The sequence below is a fragment of the Narcine bancroftii genome, chromosome 9 (assembly GCF_036971445.1).
Source record: "Narcine bancroftii isolate sNarBan1 chromosome 9, sNarBan1.hap1, whole genome shotgun sequence".
Taxonomy (NCBI): Eukaryota; Metazoa; Chordata; class Chondrichthyes; order Torpediniformes; family Narcinidae; genus Narcine; species Narcine bancroftii.
Genome location: NC_091477.1, coordinates 110,532,036 through 110,549,892, shown reverse-complemented (window position 1 = coordinate 110,549,892; position 17,857 = coordinate 110,532,036). Strand labels below are relative to the sequence as shown.

General features: G+C 39.6%; 1 protein-coding gene across 4 annotated transcripts in view; it reads right to left on the bottom strand.

Annotated features, from left to right (window-relative positions):
* Positions 1-681: 681 nt before the first annotated feature.
* The window catches only part of rhbdd1 (rhomboid domain containing 1), a 57,642-nt gene continuing 40,466 nt past the window's right edge, over positions 682-17,857 (bottom strand). For 3 of the 4 annotated variants that reach the window (XM_069897293.1, XM_069897290.1, XM_069897289.1), the window contains exon 7: positions 9,045-9,994. In XM_069897293.1, the coding sequence (XP_069753394.1) occupies positions 9,825-9,994 (170 nt within the window). In that variant the 3' untranslated portion in view covers positions 9,045-9,824. Of the gene's footprint in view, positions 898-9,044; positions 9,995-17,857 lie in introns of those variants that run through there. The other variant, XM_069897291.1, reaches the window with a different exon arrangement.

Here is a 17,857-nt window from a genome sequence, read left to right as displayed (position 1 = left end):
ACCTTCAAGAAACGATGAACCGTTATTCCAAGATCCCTCTGTTCCTCTGCATTCCTCAATGCCCTCCCCTTCACTGCATACATCCTATTTTGGTTATTCTTCCCAAAGTGAAGCACCTCACACTTATCTACATTAAACTCCATCTGCCACCTTTCAGCCCACTCTTCCAAGCAGTCCAAATCCTTCTCCAGTCCACAAAAACCCCCCATACTATCCACAACTCCCCCTATTTTAGTATCATCTGCATACTTACTCACCCAATTTACCACCCCGTCATCCAAATCATGAATGTAAATGACGAACAACAAAGAACCCAACAACGATTCCTGAGGCACACCTATCGTCACTGGCCTCCATCCTGACAGACAGTTGTCCACCATGATTCTTTGGTGCCCATCTTCTAGCCACCGTTGAACCCATCTGACTATCTCTATATTAATCCCTGAACCTTCCTCACTAACCTTTCATGCGGAACCTTATCGAAAGTCTTACTGAAATCTAAATAGACCACGTCAACCACATGTCGCCACAAAATGTTTTTCACCCTTTCTACCCTTGATTTACTGAGAGTCAGTTAGTTAGGACACTGGCTTCAACTTGGATGAAATTATAAAAGTTTAAGTTAGGTTATGTGTTGTTTAAAAAAAAAAGAGTTTATAACAATAAAATATACCGGTATCCTTGATTGCAAAACCCAAACGTTTTATATGAAAACTGTATGAACTGTGTAAACAGTAACAATATGCATGGAGTAAAGACATAATAAAAGGTAATAGCATAATACGAGTGTTGATAATCATCTGGAAAATCGGTTTATTCTTCGCTGTCTTATTTCTTCTTCATTCAACTGTTCTGGATCAACAAAGCCATAGGGTCTCCTGCCATTGTCACGGACCTCTGAAAGCACAAGATGAATTGGACTGAGATTATAATTGATATCAATTTGAATCACGGTATTCTTGCTTGAAGGCTTCTAAGTCAAGTCACTTGGGTTAATTATGACTTGTACCAGCTTCCATCATTAGTAACTGGCTGAAGAGCAGCCAAAACCATTATTCAATATGCTTGAAGAACTAAAGAGTTATTTTTAAAGTCAATAACATGTTGAGAGTCCAAAACATGTATAATACATGTGCATAGTTCCTCATTAGACAAGAGACACATGAAAACTGGCATTCAGAAATGAGAAAATTGATTAAAGAAAACCCTTTAAATTTAAGATGCACTTATCCCACTGCCCAACTTTCCCATACAAAAGTACAAAATTTTCACTCTAAGCTGTTGTGAAGCAGATAGTCCTTCAACTTAGAGATCTGTGGAAGGGACATCCAATACAGCATGTGAGGGGAACGTTATCAGATGAACAAAAGGTCAATCTCCTATAGAAAGAAAGAAGGTGAACTCTCTGCTCCACCTGATGGGGGAAAACACACAAGGGAATGAGAACGTGAAGTTGCTTGTGAGACTTCATTGGTTTAAAATCAAATGGGAGCCAATAAATGGAATTAAAGTATGAATTTTATCCAAAGGATACTTATAACAAAAAAAAAACAGCACTAAAGGCAGTTATTTGACGCTTTTATCACTGCTGACTCAAAGGTTCTCTTCCACTAATTTAACTACCTGGATGGTAGGTGACAAAATGAAGGATGAGCAATTGCAGGTAATAATTTTCTTGGACCTATTCCTGCTCCAGCACGTGCAGTGGAAATCTGTTACACGTGCAAACTTCCAGTCTATGTAATTTATCCCAGATTCTCAAGCATCAAAGTTTGAAACCACAGGTTTTCCATGCAACACCACTTAAAATGAACTCTTTGCAAACCTCAGGTATCATTGCCACAACTTCAGACCCATTGGATTCCTTTTGTCCCATCTTACCAGGGAATCATGCCATTGTGGATAAGTTGCTGATCACTATCCCCATTATCCAGAATTCAAGCAACTGGCAAAAATATTGTGGAAAATAAATAGGTTAAAAACACACAAGTTTAAAACTGGCACTCCCCCTGCTGTTAGCTTGTCAATCATGCAGTACACAATCTCAAGCAACCAGAAAATTCACTTAACCGGCATCTACCAATCCCCATAGGTGACAGATCCTGGGGGTTTTATTTTATTGTACATGGACCATTGAGTCAGGCGCACTCCTTTAAATCAGACCACCATGGCTGAGGAATTGAATATGTCATTAAATAAACAAAGATTCATTTCAGGATGGTGATCATAAATCATAAACACCAACCTGGTTCACTAATGTCCTTCAGGGAATAATACCTGGTGCCTATCTCCAACTCCAAAATCAGCTGTCAGTTCATTCCACATTCCATGACTAAAAAATAATTGTACCTTTCCTTGTGTTGCCAGATTTTTGCTGCATGTCATCAAAAATCAAGGCACATCTCAATGTTATATTTAAATGCACCTTCACCATAGTATATTCCAAGGGTGGTCAAACTGTGGTTCGCAGGCCACCCGCGGCTCTTTGACATATGATATGCAGCTTGCGGAAATGGGTTAGCTGAGACAGGAATCGCACGGGCTTGTGCTCACACTGGTAGTGTTAGTGGGTGTGGCCTGCAATTAGGATTTTGAAAATATATGTACTCGTACTTTTTGATTATTGAAACTAATCAAATTAGCAGTTTAAAACTACATATATGAATAAATATAATTACATACATGTATTTCTTAATATTTATAAAATGTCTGTATCAAAATGTACATGCAAGAGTAAAAATGAGCGTGTAATATTTTTTCATGTCTTGCAGCCCTCAAACATCTGAAATTTATCGCATGTGGCTCAAACGTGAAGCAGGTTTGGTCACTCATGCTATATTCCAATAATAAGTAGTGACTTGCCTTGGAATTTATAGTTGTAAAACTAAAAACGTTGGGCAGATGAATCTGCTTCAGTCCAGTATGGACACTGCAACTGAAGAAGGCAATGGGAAACCACTTCAATATTTTTCCCTTGTATAATCATTGTTACAAGCCCAGAGGACCTATAAGCCCAGCAGCAATAGATATTGACCAAGACAAATGGTTACTTAAACAAAAGTAGTTTTTAATTATCTTTAAACATGAAAATAGAATCAACCTTTAACTTACTTAACCCCTTTCTAATTCTAAGTGAACATGTGTAATGTGTGTGCAAGTTCAGAAAAGTTAATTGGTTCACAGTCCAATCTCACTTCTCCAAGTTCATTGGTTGCAAGCAATTCTTATACTGTGCACAGAATTGAACATTTATAAAGTTCACCAGGCTTTGGTGCTTGAAAGGTAAATGGTTACTGCTCAGGAAGATTCTTGTTGGTTTTCAGAGAGAGACTTGTTGTTCCAGGACATCCACAATGGATTCCTTTTTAATCAGCCACTCCAGTGTCTTGCTGACGAAACTAGCCCCCTCGGGGTTCTCCAGATGATAACCTCTTTCTTTCAGGTCACCACAGAGTTCCTTTTTTCTTCTCTTATTCCAAGTGAAACACAAGACAGCCAGTCCTTTCCTCTTGCATGAACCACAAGAGCTTTGACCACGCTGTCTTCCAAATGGGCTGTCCATAAGCTTGCCAGCTTCTCATGTTCCAGTCCCAGCTGCTGTCTGTAACACTGTGGAAATGATCTGTGTGTCCCTCTCTCACACACAGAGAGAAAAGCCTGTTTGACTCTCTCTGCTTGCAAAACCACATGACCCTCTTATAACAGCTCCAGACAGAAAAGTGACTCCGACAAACTCTTTCATCTGTTGCCTTTTGTAAACATCAATCTATTAGTGAAGTCTCTTGAGCACTCTTCAAACCTCTTGCAAAATCTGTGAGGCCTCGATATGTCTTGCATTAGCAGAGCTCCAGTATTTCAAATAAGATCTGTTTTAAAGTGTTTGTATCAGCTCAAAGATGGAGACTTCACTGAAGGAGAACAGGGGAGACAACAACTAGAATTCGGAGGGTCAGAGATCGTGATGGATGGAGAGGCATGATCGCCCACGCTAAGGCACCCGAAAAATAATAAGCCTTGGGTGCATCAAAAATGATTTTAGGTATTTGCAAATATTTAAGTGGTAAATAACTGATGTGCATTATCAAAACATGTAAATATACAACGAACATCTATCACAATACTGATGAGAATATGATTTCAATTATTAGAAAAATAAACAAAACTCTTATTTTTCCTTACCATACAAATAAGTACCACAAGGATGTGCCCAAATACTATGTCTATGACATTTTGAAATAGAAATATAATTAGCTGCATGTGACAATTTAATAATATATCAAGCAACGCCAGTTCACAATGTATTCTGAAGCTTGTGGCTAAAAGATCAAGTTCTAGTAAAGAGTGAGTACAAGGTTCGCTTCATTTGTTTCTCCAACCAGTACAGAACGATGAAATTAAAGATCATGTGCACATGATCCAATCTGATTTTATTTAAAGAATTGTGGACAAAATACTGGTGACGTAAAAGTTACAGGATGGGTTACTTTTGCTGAAATTATCTTGGCTTGTACGATGGCAAATAAAGCTTCATTCATTCGTACAGGTGATGGGTATTTCATGATACTCCTTAACGTCTTGTACAGGCTTCAGATAATCAAGGAATGAGTCAATAATCAAGCCATTTGTCTTGGTCTTCCAGCCACAGTAAGTGTGTACCTGGTCCTTTCAACCTTCTGGTTAATGGTAATCCCTAGAATGTTAACAGTAATGAAAAATCAGGTGATTTTGCCAGAAAATGCCAAGGATCGACAGAGTGGGCTCTCTCTCCATTGGTCATTACTTGTCATTCCACAGTGCAAATGCTTTTTGCCAGGGATAAATGCACCAAAATATTGCAGATCATCCGATCTTAGCAGGGAGAGGCAGCTTAGGATGGATTGTCCAGGACTGCTCTGAGGATTTCTGCCTTGAGGCACCAATGCGGCCCAACAATTAAAATTATCTGGAGAGACAAGAGAATGTATCTGGTATCTGAGGCACACTTACTTCATTCTGTAAATGTTTTCCTCGCCTGGTTTCATTGTTCCTGAGGGTTCACATTACCATCTTCTTTACTCAACAGATTCCCATGCTCCCTGGCTCATCTTGCTCCAACCAACTGTATTTTTCTCTTCTCTCTCTGTCCAGTACCTACTAATCATCCGTCACTGTCTCCCAACTCCACCCCTCATCATTCCCATCAAGCTGTTATACTTCATCTCTTCCTTGTTCTCCAATCTCCAACCTTCCTCTTTCTCACACCTCATCCTCTTCTCCTTCAACTGTCCATCTCCCTTCTGTTGATGAAAGAAACTTCGACAATTCTATTTCCTCCTCTAACTGATGCTGATCAACCACAGTGTTTCTCCAGCAGATGGTTATTTTTTGATTTTGAACCAAAATTATCTTCCTTTTCTATAAGGTTTCTCCCTTGTTGTCCTCTGACCTCAGTTTTACTTGCTGTCATAGGTATTCATTCACCTCATCCTGTCATGAATTTTAGAGCTGAGTGGTCCAGAAACCTTCAAATCATGCTTTGACAGAGTACTGATAACTATGTCCTGATTGATAGCATTGGTGATGATGTTTTGCAGTACTTTGTTAATGATTGATAGGAATAACAGAGGCAATTAGCCAAATGGCTCTTCCCTGTTTTTGTCAACAGGACCTCAATTTCCATAATGCCAAAAGTTACAACGGAACTGGAATATCTTGGCTGGAGATACTGCTAGTTCTTGAGCTAATGGCTCAGCTTGGCTATCAACTAATCCTGTCATCTTTGCCATAATATGGGTTTTCAGCATCAGAAGGGAAGTGCATCGGCTAACAATGACCACCTATGATGGTTTTAAGGCCACAATTGAGCATGCACTCTGCAAAAAGGCTTAAGATGTTTGCAAGTTCTTCAATTCTGAGAAAATGACTGCAACTTAAAGACATTACATTTGTATTCTAGGTTTCATCAACACGTATCATGCATACCTACAATTATCCTTTGGTTTGTAGTATGTCATAAATTCTAATTCTGCATTTGCATTAATTATGAGCATTATAAAGGAAACGCATTAATACACACACAGAAAGCCAACTCAAGTATTTAAGATGGAGATCAATACTGTATTTCCATCAATTACATTTCTGAAGACACATTCCTTCCACTCTTGCTTTTCATTATTTTTCCATTGGTAACTGAGAAAGTTGATTCTTTGTTGGCCTGGAAGTTTTGTCTGACAACAATGAAAGAGACATGCACCTATAACACTTTCCATAATCTCGGGAGCTCCAAACATTATTTGGGAGCCTGCTGTATGCGAGCCAGATCAACCACTTTTCCTTTGAAAAAAAATCAATAACTAACCTCAATGGAAACCATAATGCTGATGTTAAAATTCTTCAAACATTACATAAATCATAAATTGTCCAACTTAACGGATACTTATTAAATGTTGAGCATAATGTAATACTGTGCAAAACATTGTCCAAAGTTTCCAATGACCAGAATATCACATCATACCATATTATCCAAACCACATCAGTCAAAACAGAATTAATTTCAACATTACAGTCCAGAAGTCAAGACCACAGCAAATCCTCTTCTCTCTCCCCTAAAATAAAATACATATTTGAGAAGTATATTGTAAAGAAAGCCAGCGGATATAATCATGATTCATCATAATATGAATCTGCTGAATGGGAATTCATTGACTGTGGTACTATTTACATAACTGCTCTACTGACAACCACAAACAAAAATCAGCGAAGCATGCAACCTGCCAAAAAAAAAAGAAAAAAAAATTCGCAAAGATACCAATTTAGTAACTCCAATTCCACACCTGCAAGTGACTGTATTAGATCAATCAGAGTTGCTCTAGCCTTCACACTGAATAAGAGGATTATAAGACATGTATAGAAGTAAAACACACAAGTCTGCAGACACCGTGGTTGAAATAAAAACACAAAGCTGTAGAGAACTCAGCAGGTCAAATTTTAAAGCAAAAATAAAGTTACATAACTGACATTTTGGGCTTGAGCCCTTCATAAAGGTTTGGTCAAAATGTCGGCAGGCATCCAAACAAAATGGTGGGGGGGGGGGTGCGGGGGAGAAGATAGGGGAGGAGCACAGTCCCAAAGGCAGGAGGTAATAGGCTGAAAAGGGAGGGAGTGCTCATCAGCAAACAGAGGTGGGGGGGGGGAGTGTGGGAGAGCCTTTCCTCCTCTTCTTATATCCTTGGAGGAAGAGAATTCCAAAGCCCCATTATCTTTTTTGAGAAAACCTTCGGTCTTAACTGGATGAATATTTATTTTTAAATAGCGACCCCAAAATCTACCTTCCTCTACAAGAGAAAACATCCTTGCCCTTCAGGAACTTCAATCAAGTATCCTCTCACTTTTGTCATAACCTAGCCTGTCCATTCGTTCCTCCCAACTTACCTCACTGACTGAGTGCCAAAGAAAAACATGAAAAATGTGCCAATGGCTCAGACATCCATCAACATGAAGTGCCGCAAAAGGATGGCCGTCCACGTTAACTCCAGCCTCTTAAACAGCCCGGATCCACCATCATTCACCTACTGTCATAACGAGCCCATGCATCGGTTTGGCCCTGCACGCTGTCCTGGGACACCTGGGTTACAAGGACACCCATGTCAGACTCTTATTTATTGAATACCACTCCACCTTTTACAGTATAGCCCCAATCAAATTCATCCTCAAACTCTGTGTCCTAGGTCTCTGTACCCTCTCTCTGACTAGACCATTGACTTTCAGACCTGTAGACCAGATGCAAATGTCACATCTTACTTTCTCACCCATCTATGTATTATGAGCAAATTTAGCAACGATATTCTTGCTGGTGCATCCAAGTCATTATATAAATTGTAAAACAACAATTCTTCTTTGGCTTGGCTTCGCGGACGAAGATTTATGGAGGGAGTAAATGTCCACGTCAGCTGCAGGCTCGATTGTGGCTGACAAGTCCGATGTGGCAGACACTGTTGCAGCGGTTGCAGGGGAAAATTGGTTGGTTGGGGTTGGGTGTTGGGTTTTTCCTCCTTTGTCTTTTGTCAGTGAGGTGGGCTCTGCGGTCTTCTTCAAAGGAGGTTGCTGCCCGCCGAACTGTGAGGCGTCAAGATGCACGGTTTGAGGCGATATCAGCCCACTGGCGGTGGTCAATGTGGCAGGCACCAAGAGATTTCTTTAGGCAGTCCTTGTACCTCTTCTTTGGTGCACCTCTGTCACGGTGGCCAGTGGAGAGCTCGCCATATAACACGATCTTGGGAAGGCGATGGTCCTCCATTCTGGAGACGTGACCCACCCAGCGCACCTGGATCTTCAGCAGCGTGGACTCGATGCTGTCGGCCTCTGCCATCTCGAGTACTTCGATGTTAGGGATGAAGTCGCTCCAATGAATGTTGAGGATGGAGCGGAGACAACGCTGGTGGAAGCGTTCTAGGAGCCGTAGGTGATGCCGGTAGAGGACCCATGATTCGGTCGTGCAAAATACCAGTGGCACATCACATCTCGACAACCAGAAAAAAAAACACATGCCTTCTTGGTTTCACAGGCCATGAAGCAACAAATGAGAGATGACTAGTCTGTGTTTTATTAGGCCCTTCTTGAAGTTTGACAATGTCTTCTTTTCTTTACACAAATCAATCTGACTGCAGCTTCAAATGCCTCCAATATTTACAATAAATGAGAACAGCCTGCAGCAAACAAATTAATGATATTGTTAAAATTTGGGCACCTCTTATGGAGAATGTCAATGTGAGTTTATTGTCATATACACAAGAACCAAAATTCTTACTTGCTGCAGCCAAACAGGCTCACAAGGTACACCAATAACAAAACATAAATTACCACAATAGACCAGGAGAAAGGCATAACAACATTAAGAAAATATGGACGTCTGTATCTGTGCTTTCATTGAACACCTACTCTGGGTAAAAAAAAAAATTAGGCCAGACATTTAATTTGATAAATTCAGCCTCAGATCTCTCCCTTTTGCTGAGACCAGTTTTTGGATGGAGTGAGAAAACACCAGGCTGGCATTCATCTACCATGGATTTAGTTCAAGATTCCTTTTATTGACATGTACTAATACACAAAATGTAATAATACAAAATTTGTTAACTTACTCCTGTTGAAGGTACACAAAGAACAATTGTCTCTGCTTTCAAGAATGTTCATTAAAATAAACAGAATAAAAAAGTCCAGATCAAATGAATCACCAAAAGATCAGTTTTTCAACAATCCCCCACCAAAACCCTCAGTTAATCAGCACACTGAAGGTAGAAACTATTAAGCATGGGCTTTTCATTAATCAGAGCTAAATGTAAATTAAATCAGCTCCTTCATCATACAGTAATTTGCATTAACAAAATCTTGAGATAACATTTTTTGTAAACCAACATGAAAGCCAAATAGAAAGTATATTAATCATATGAAAGATTTTTGTAAATATTTCCTTTTTCCCCACTAGCTAAGATTTGTACTGAGTGAGTAAACAGATGACTAGTTTTCTGTATTCTCCTGTAAACCACAATCAGTCATGAGACAGCGATAGAAGCTCACTTCCTTTGACTTTCCTCCATCCAAATGGGGAAACCCTTATTTCTTTCCATTGCTCCCAAAAAAAGTTGTTTATTTAGGGAAAACTTCACAAAAATAACGTGCACAGGCCTGCAATTTAATGCTTTCCAGCTTCTGCTAAATACTTCAACGTACTTTCTCCAAAAATAAGATGAGGCACGAGAACAATGTTAACGCGTTTCCAGGTTATGCAAGAACTGTGGCAAAGTTAACCTGTGACGGAAGAGTTAACACATCTATACCATTACACATTCTTAGGTTAGAATAATCTGGATTTCATCCGAATGGAGATGGAATTCCTGAGGCATTGCGAGTGACTTAGAGTATGCAATGCTGGGTCTCCAGTGGAGGCCCTGTGTTTTGTGAGGGCAGTGATTCGATCCAGATGTTTCTAGCTTCTTAATTAATGGGAATATATCCCTTTCTGCCAAGACAAAAAGGTTATTGTTAGCTACATTAAAAATATTCCTTTTGCAGCAATACAGGAAAATTCAATTTTTGATTTTTAATTAGAAAAAATATGATGAGCTGAATTTCAAACCATGTGTGTATATATAACGTTGAGTCTCAAACACAGAAGAAAAAAAAAATCATGTTACCATCCAAACCATACTGAACACCAGCATTTGAAATTTAAAACATTATTCCAAGAATATGGTTCTTTTCAAGACCCAATATTTCTTAATCCTTACTCAAAACCTTGTATCCTTTTCTCTACAATACTTCCTGAAACAGAAAGTGTATGTCATCTGAACACTGCTTACAGTACCACTCTAAAGGTGCCATGAATAATCTCAAATTAATCATTGCAGCACCTCCAAATAAAGTACAATCCAACTCTACTTATCTTAATACACTTCTATAGACTGCTATCCTGAAGTCTAAACTATAGTTACAAAACAAAATATGGTTGCATTTCCACCAAACTAGATCCTGATCTTTGGAGTGAAACAAGAAAGTCTGCAGACGCTGTGATTGTAGTAAAAACACACAGAAATGCTGGAGGAGCTCGGCCGGGTCTTGCAGCATCCATTGAAGATAAAGATATATTACCAACATTTTGGACTTCAGCCCTTCCTCAAGGTAAGGTCAAGGAACCTTGAGGAAGGCTTCATGCCTGAAATTTCAGTAATATATCTTTACCTCCAATGGATGCTGCAAAACCTGCTGAGTTCCTCCAGCATTTCGGTGTATTTTTCCTGATCTTTGGCGCACAAGTCATTACCGGTACATGTCATACCCCTCAAGATAATGAGTAGCAGCAGAAAAAGCACCTTGTTTCCATGAAGGGAACAGGGGTGATAATTACATGAATTTTAAAGTACACAATTTATGGAAAAATATACAACTGGTCCACAAGTTCAAGTATTAAATTGGCATAAGGCTGATTCTGGTGACATTAGGCAGGAACTTGCAAAAGTTGATTTAAAAGTTTTTTTTTGCAGATAAAGTGGCGTTAAAAGTTGGAGGCTTTTAACAACAAGATAATGAAGATTTGAGCCAACAGGTTCCCATCAGAGTGAAGGGCAAACTTGAAAGGAATAAGGAACCTTGAGGTATATTGAAGTTAACAATGAAGGAAAAGGAAGAAGTATGTGTAAAGTATAGGGAACTGGGATCAAGTGAATCTCTCGATTGAAAGGGATGTAGAAAAAGATGCCAGAAGAATAAGGGTGTTTAATGCCGTCACTTTATTTAAGAAGGGCTGTAAGAAAATGTCTGGGAACTACAGACAGGTGAGCCATCATCAGTGGAAGGCTGGAGAGGATAAACTGAATACAGAAAGTCAGCATAGCTTATGCCTGAGAAATCATTTCTCATAAATCTAATAAATTTTTTTTGAAGAGGTAACCAAGAGGATTGACAAGAACATTGGCATTGTCGACCTGGACTTCGGCAAGGTCCTTGACAAGGTCCCACATGGTAGGCTGTTCCAGAAGGCGAGACAGATAGCATCTAGGGTGAGGTGGCCAATTTGTTACAAAATTGGCTTGGGTAGTAGGAACCAGAAGGAGGCAATGGTGGGGGGTGGGTGGGAGAGATGTTTTTCCAGATTGAAGGCCTGTAAACATTGGTCTGTTTACAGGAAAGAATGTTGGGCCCACTCTTGTGTGTAGTTTGATTCCCCAGCTACAGGAAAGATCTTATTAAACTGGAAAGAGGGCATAAAAGATTTATGAGGATGTTACAGAACTGGGGGGCTTGAGTTATCAGGAATAAGGAGTGAATGGAGAGACTGGCGCTGGTGCTTTGTTCTCTGGAGCACAGATGACTGCAGGGTGGAAAGGTGGACCACAGGCTGATTGTAGACTTCAGGAGAAAGTCAGGAGAACATGAACCAGTCCTCATCAAGGGGTCAGTAGTGGAGAGGGACAAGATCTTCAAATTCCTGCGTTTCAACATCTTCAAGGACCTGTCCTGGAGTCTCCATGTCGATGCAAACATGAAAAAGGCTCGCCAGCACCTATACTTTGTGAGGTGTTTGAGGAGACTTGGTATGTCACTGAAGACTCTCATAAACTTTTCCAGGTATACCATGGAGAGCATTCTGCTGGTTGCATCACTCTGGTAAGAGACATCAACTCTCAGGACAAAAAAAAACTCCAGAGAGTTGTTAACTCAGCCTGCAACATCACAGGCACCAGTTTTCACTCCATCAAGGACATCTACAAGAGGTGTTGTCTTAGGAAATCAGCCTTTATCCTCAAGTATCCCCACCACTCAAGCCATACTCTCTTCACTGTAGATTTGTGGTTAGATGGGGAAAATTTGAAAGGGAACCATTGGACAACATTTTCATAGAGGGTTGGCTGTTGTGTAGAACAAGCTGCCAAAGGAAGTGATAGAGATGGGTTCAATTAAAATGTTTCAAAGACATTTAGACAGGCCCATGGAAGGGGAAAGTTCAGAGGGATATGGGCCTCATGCAGGCAAATGGAACTAGCTCAAATAGGTAACTTAGCTAGCACAGGTGAGCTGGGCCAACTTCCATGAAGGAAATTCTAACTCTACAGCATCATCATGAAATTTTCTCTCATTCTTATGTTTAGAAAGAGAAAAAACACAAGAGACTGCTTTAATGAAGGGTTCTGACCTGAAACATTGGCAATTCCCCCACTAGCACTGATGATGCTCAACCAGTTGAGTTCCTTTAGTAGATTGCTTTTGCTCGAGGAATGATTGGCTCACTCTATTCATCTCTCCTGCAAGGGCAACTGTCTCATAGCATCATTAAGTCAAACATGGCCCTTCTTTGGTGAGAATACCAACCTTTACTGTCTCACCAAACCCACATAATAGTAGTCCAATACACAAAAGTGCTGGAGAAATGCTGTAGCATTTTGCACGACAACCACAGCATTTGCAAACACTCCTGTTCAACTGCATAATAGTAGTAAGACTTCCATACTTTAAAACTCTATCCTTCTTGTAATTTTGTCAACAGATGATGTGCCTTCCTAATTGCTTGCACATTGACATTATGAAATGTTTACAAGGATATCCAAATCACTCCAAATGCAAAAAAAACCTCACCTCTCTTGCTTTAGAAACAGAATTAGAAAAATCATTCAGAACCAACAAAATCAGTAACTATTAGTGAACAAAATGTTGTTCCATCACATTTTTCACCATCTCAAGAATAGTTATCCAGATGAATCCAATTTTCCAGATCATGAGCCATTCTTGCAGATTGCAGCATTCCAAATGCACTTCTGAGTTCCAACTACACAACAAGTCCTGTGTCTACTATTCTTTCAATTGAAATTAATACATCTTCAATCTCTGAGGCCATTAATTTTAACATAATAGAATACAACCCACCAAATTGAGAGGATTTGTTATCTTATAGTCTCCTTCGTGGAAAAAAAACACTCTTTCCTCACTTGCCTTACATCATTGGTTCCATGCAACATCACTGCTTAATGGCTCTATAATTTGTCCTCCTACCTTTATATGCTTCTCCTATTCCTGTCTCGAATAGATCCATATTTATTTTTGTTAATGGCTTTCTAAGACAAAATTGTTTTTGAATTTTGCAAATTTGCTCTCATGTTTTATTTCACCTTCTGAAAATTCCTTGGCAATTTCTTACATCTTACTGTGGAGATTTTATTCCAAAAGGAATATAGATATCTGTTATTCAGAATTTATTTATGTGCTCAATATTGCCCAGGCAGAGTTACATCCTTTAATGAATTTCCCATCTAACTTAGTCAACTCATCCCTTAAAACCACATAATGAGGCATTTAAATTCAAGGCGCTCGTATAGATATTGCATTTTATGCTCTGATCACACTCTTCCGAGAATCCTTTGGTATAAGATTAACTGTGTCTCACTATACAGTAGTGTGTCTGAAATTATCTGTGCATTGCAATACAGTGTTATTTCACTCTCATAAAATCCAGCCTTTGATCACATGTCCTGACCTGGCACAGAAACAATCCAGAAAACATATTTCACAGCAGTACCTGTAATGTGTGACTTGTGCATTAAACACATTCATGGAGGTAACAAACTGAAATGCAGGGCTAGAACAAACATCCAATTCTCTCACAAAATTCATTATTTATTTTCCAGGTATCATTGACCGTAAGGATTAGAGTATAAAATCTGTACTATTGGTACTCTAGAGTTAATTAAAAGTTTGTGATATAAAAACAGCTCAGACCATTTGTGAAGTTTCCTGGATTATGATCTAGTAACACTCTCAGACAGGCCCATAAAACAAGTACATCAAGATCTGGCATTGGGCAAGTCTTAATTTTGCCAACAGATGGCAGTGAAGAGAGAAGTTTAGGAGATCTGGTTGGAATCGGAGACAATGCACAGTGTCAACAAAGCCTTCAGCACAAGAAAGCAGATTTAATTATTGTTTAAGAAATGCATTCATAAAAGCATCAGGAAGAAACTCAGGCTGTCAGCAGCAGTTTTTTTTTCTCCCCATTTGTTCATCACAGAATGTGCAGTGGAATGAATGGCCAATGGGATCCCGAATACAGTAATCCTGAATGAATTGAGAACTCAAAGTTGCTGAAGGGGACTAACTTGTAAAAACAAAATTTAAAAACTACATAGGCACATTCTGGGCTGGTGACTAACTATAACAAATTCTTAACATATGCTCTCTTCAACTGTATGCACTTGGCACAAATAGTTCTGTATGACAGACACTTGTAACAACAATGTATCTGCTCTGTTACTTCAAAGAAATCTCACGAACACTGTGTTTGAGGGAGGATCAATTTAGGGCAGTCGGTAGAGACACCAATAATTTTGTTGCTACTTAATACAATATGCCGTACCCAAAATACTTCTGATCAGATGTTTTTCGGTTTTTGTTTTTTTTTGGATTTTGGAACAATGGAACTAAGCAGCACAGGAGCATCAGCAGAAAACCTGTATCAGTGGTTAAACAACACCAACGAAAAACGGCAGGCTTTTTGAGTGCCGACATGATGCCACAAGTGGAAAATTCACATGAAATAATAGTTAATACTTAACAAAAATAAACGATCTCTGCTTACAAAAGAAGATAAATGCTGCATCAAACACTAAAAATGATCTTCGATGGCTTTTTCAAACATTTCCTCCAGTGTCATCTGCCTCATTAACGGTGTTTGTCTTTTGCCGCTGGTCCAGGCACCTCCCCACCGCCACCGCTGGTCCAGACACCTCCCCACTGCCGCCGCTCGTCCAGGCACCTCCCCACTGCCGCCGCTCGTCCAGGCACCTCCCCACCGCCGCCGCTGGTCCAGGCACCTCCCCATTGCTGCCGCTGGTCCAGGCACCTCCCCACTGCTGCCGCCAGTCCCTGCTCCTGCTCCTGCCCAGAAGCCCAAGGTCCCCGCTCTTGCCCAGAAGCCCGAGGCGACTGTTTATATGCGGACGGCACAGCACCCAATGTTGAGAATGGAGTTGCCATCACCAATTCCGGCTGCAGCTGATGCTGAAGACAGATCCAGCTCTGTTTGGCATCTTCCCAGCCAGAACCAAAGATTTTGTTTTATTTTCCACTGTTATTGTAATCAAACTGGCATCAACAGAGCATTAGAGCCCCACATGGACAAGTCAGGTATTGAGTTTTTTTCCACTTGAGATATCATGTTGGTACATAAAAAAGTTCGGTTTTTGGAACTTCAGATATGGGGTACTCAACCTGCCCAAGAAAGGCACAACATAGCATTCAAGTTCACAGCAGTCTCTTCACGTTTTTTCTTCCTTCTGCTTTTCACAGATACAAGTTGTGGGCATCAGGATAAAAATGGATGAAGTAGGCAAAAAGCATTTCCCTGTAAATGTGGATTTTGACTATGCTGTCATTACCTCAATCTCCATCTTTCAACTAAATTAACAGCCACACGTAATGAAACCACAAACAAAAAATAAATTGGTACAAAATTTTGTCTTAAATAGAAAAAAATATTTTTAAGGATTTTACTTGAGTTGAAGATGAATTACTTCCCTCCAGTTCTGTTGGCTCTGAGATGAGTGACGAGATCAACGTGGGATCTGTAGACTCTGACACAAGTGCAGCAGGCAGTATTTGGTAGGACCAGTGCCTGAGCAGGTTGGAAATGCTGTGTTCACCTTCTTGGTTTCACTGGATTATTGCTTACTCCTGGTGAGAAGACTCAGAGTTCCTGGTGCAAGTACAAATGTTCCATGTCCATTTTGTTGGCCATGGAGATAATTTGAGAGTCAATGAAAATAACATTTTTGAGGTTCTGAGAACATTGTTCTCATGGAAATAGATTATGGGAGTGCAAAATTTCGAGTACAATACTGGGTCCAGGAGTTGTTGGTGTCAAGCATCTAATTGACACAGCCTGAATATTGGAGCTGTCCTAATGTAATCAGAGCCTTAATGGGGGAAATTGCTCTTGGAGAGGACTCCGAAAATGGAACAATGTTCATGCCAATAGATTTGCAGCTGTCACAAAAACAGGATTCATGTTAACTCTCCAGAATGTTAAAGGTACATGCAGCAGGAATCCAATATCTCTAAAGCTTATAGAAGGGGATTACGGTTTTGGAGTAGACTGAGTTTTGAGGTCTTAAATTTTGACCTGTTTTATCCTCAGATGTCAAAAGCTGTGTTAGCACATTGGAAGTGGTAATGAATTTCATCATCGATGTCTGCCTTCTCTAAGGGAGTATACATGGAAATAGGAAAGTGGGTTACATTTTCCAGAATCTCACCATGGACCTTTTTATTGCCAGCACAAATGATTTCTCAGACAGCAAATCTCTTCTGTCCATCAAATTTAAAACCAAATAAAGGCAATTTCTTATGGTCATTCCTATTCACCTTCCTTAAGGACAAGATTATGGCATCATTTAGGTTAGGTTTTCTACTGAACCTCAGCCATCAGGTGTGTGTGGAGTTATTTTTTTCCCCAGATGGAAGTTCCAATCCATGAATGATTGATCTTTGTTTTTAATTAGCTCCTGGACGTCACAGTCATCATCATCCAAACATTCCTGGTTCTTCTTAGTAAGGAAATCTGAGGTCTTTATGTAAGTGCTAATTACGTTACAACTTCAGGCAGTTCTATGCAAACTGACCCTTTGTGCAATCCAGGAAATTATTTTTCTCTCTTTTCTATATTTTCTATATCACATTTATTTTTTTATATACATTTATTTTGTATAATTTCTAAGTGGGGGATAATAAGGAGGGAGGGAGGGGAGGGCAAGGGTTAGGTAAAACCAGCATGTAATCATTGTAATTTTAAATTTAATCAATATTTATTTAAAAGTTTATTATTTACAAGTATGGAAAATTTTTAAATAAAATATATTTTTTTTAAACTTCAGTTCATATGCTGTGAATATTCCAAGAATCTAGTTGGCGTGAAGTCAACAGGTTGTCTGAGGAAATAAAAGGATTTGTTGATGGGGTTGAAGGGGGTGGATGGGACATATGGCAGCATGTAAATATCAGAGTGCACCCGTTGGGCTGAGTGATGTGCTTCTACCCTGAAAACACTTTCCAACTGTGTAAAAAAAAGGAGAAAAATGAAAAAGAGAGGGAAACAAAAGCAAATTAAAATGTATTGAAAACACAGCAATGTTAAGACAGCACAAAACGACAATGAATCATCAAATTATCAGATTTGCATGGCTGAGATGCACACCAGACGAGTAGCTTGTTTTTGTGGCGTGTTCATTTTCAAAGCAAGAGGGTGTTTCAAGGCTACATCTTACAAGCTCTCACTCCTTTAGTGAAGTCTAACTTAAGTAGAGCACTCTAGAGAAAGAGGCAAGAAGAAACACTACCTAAT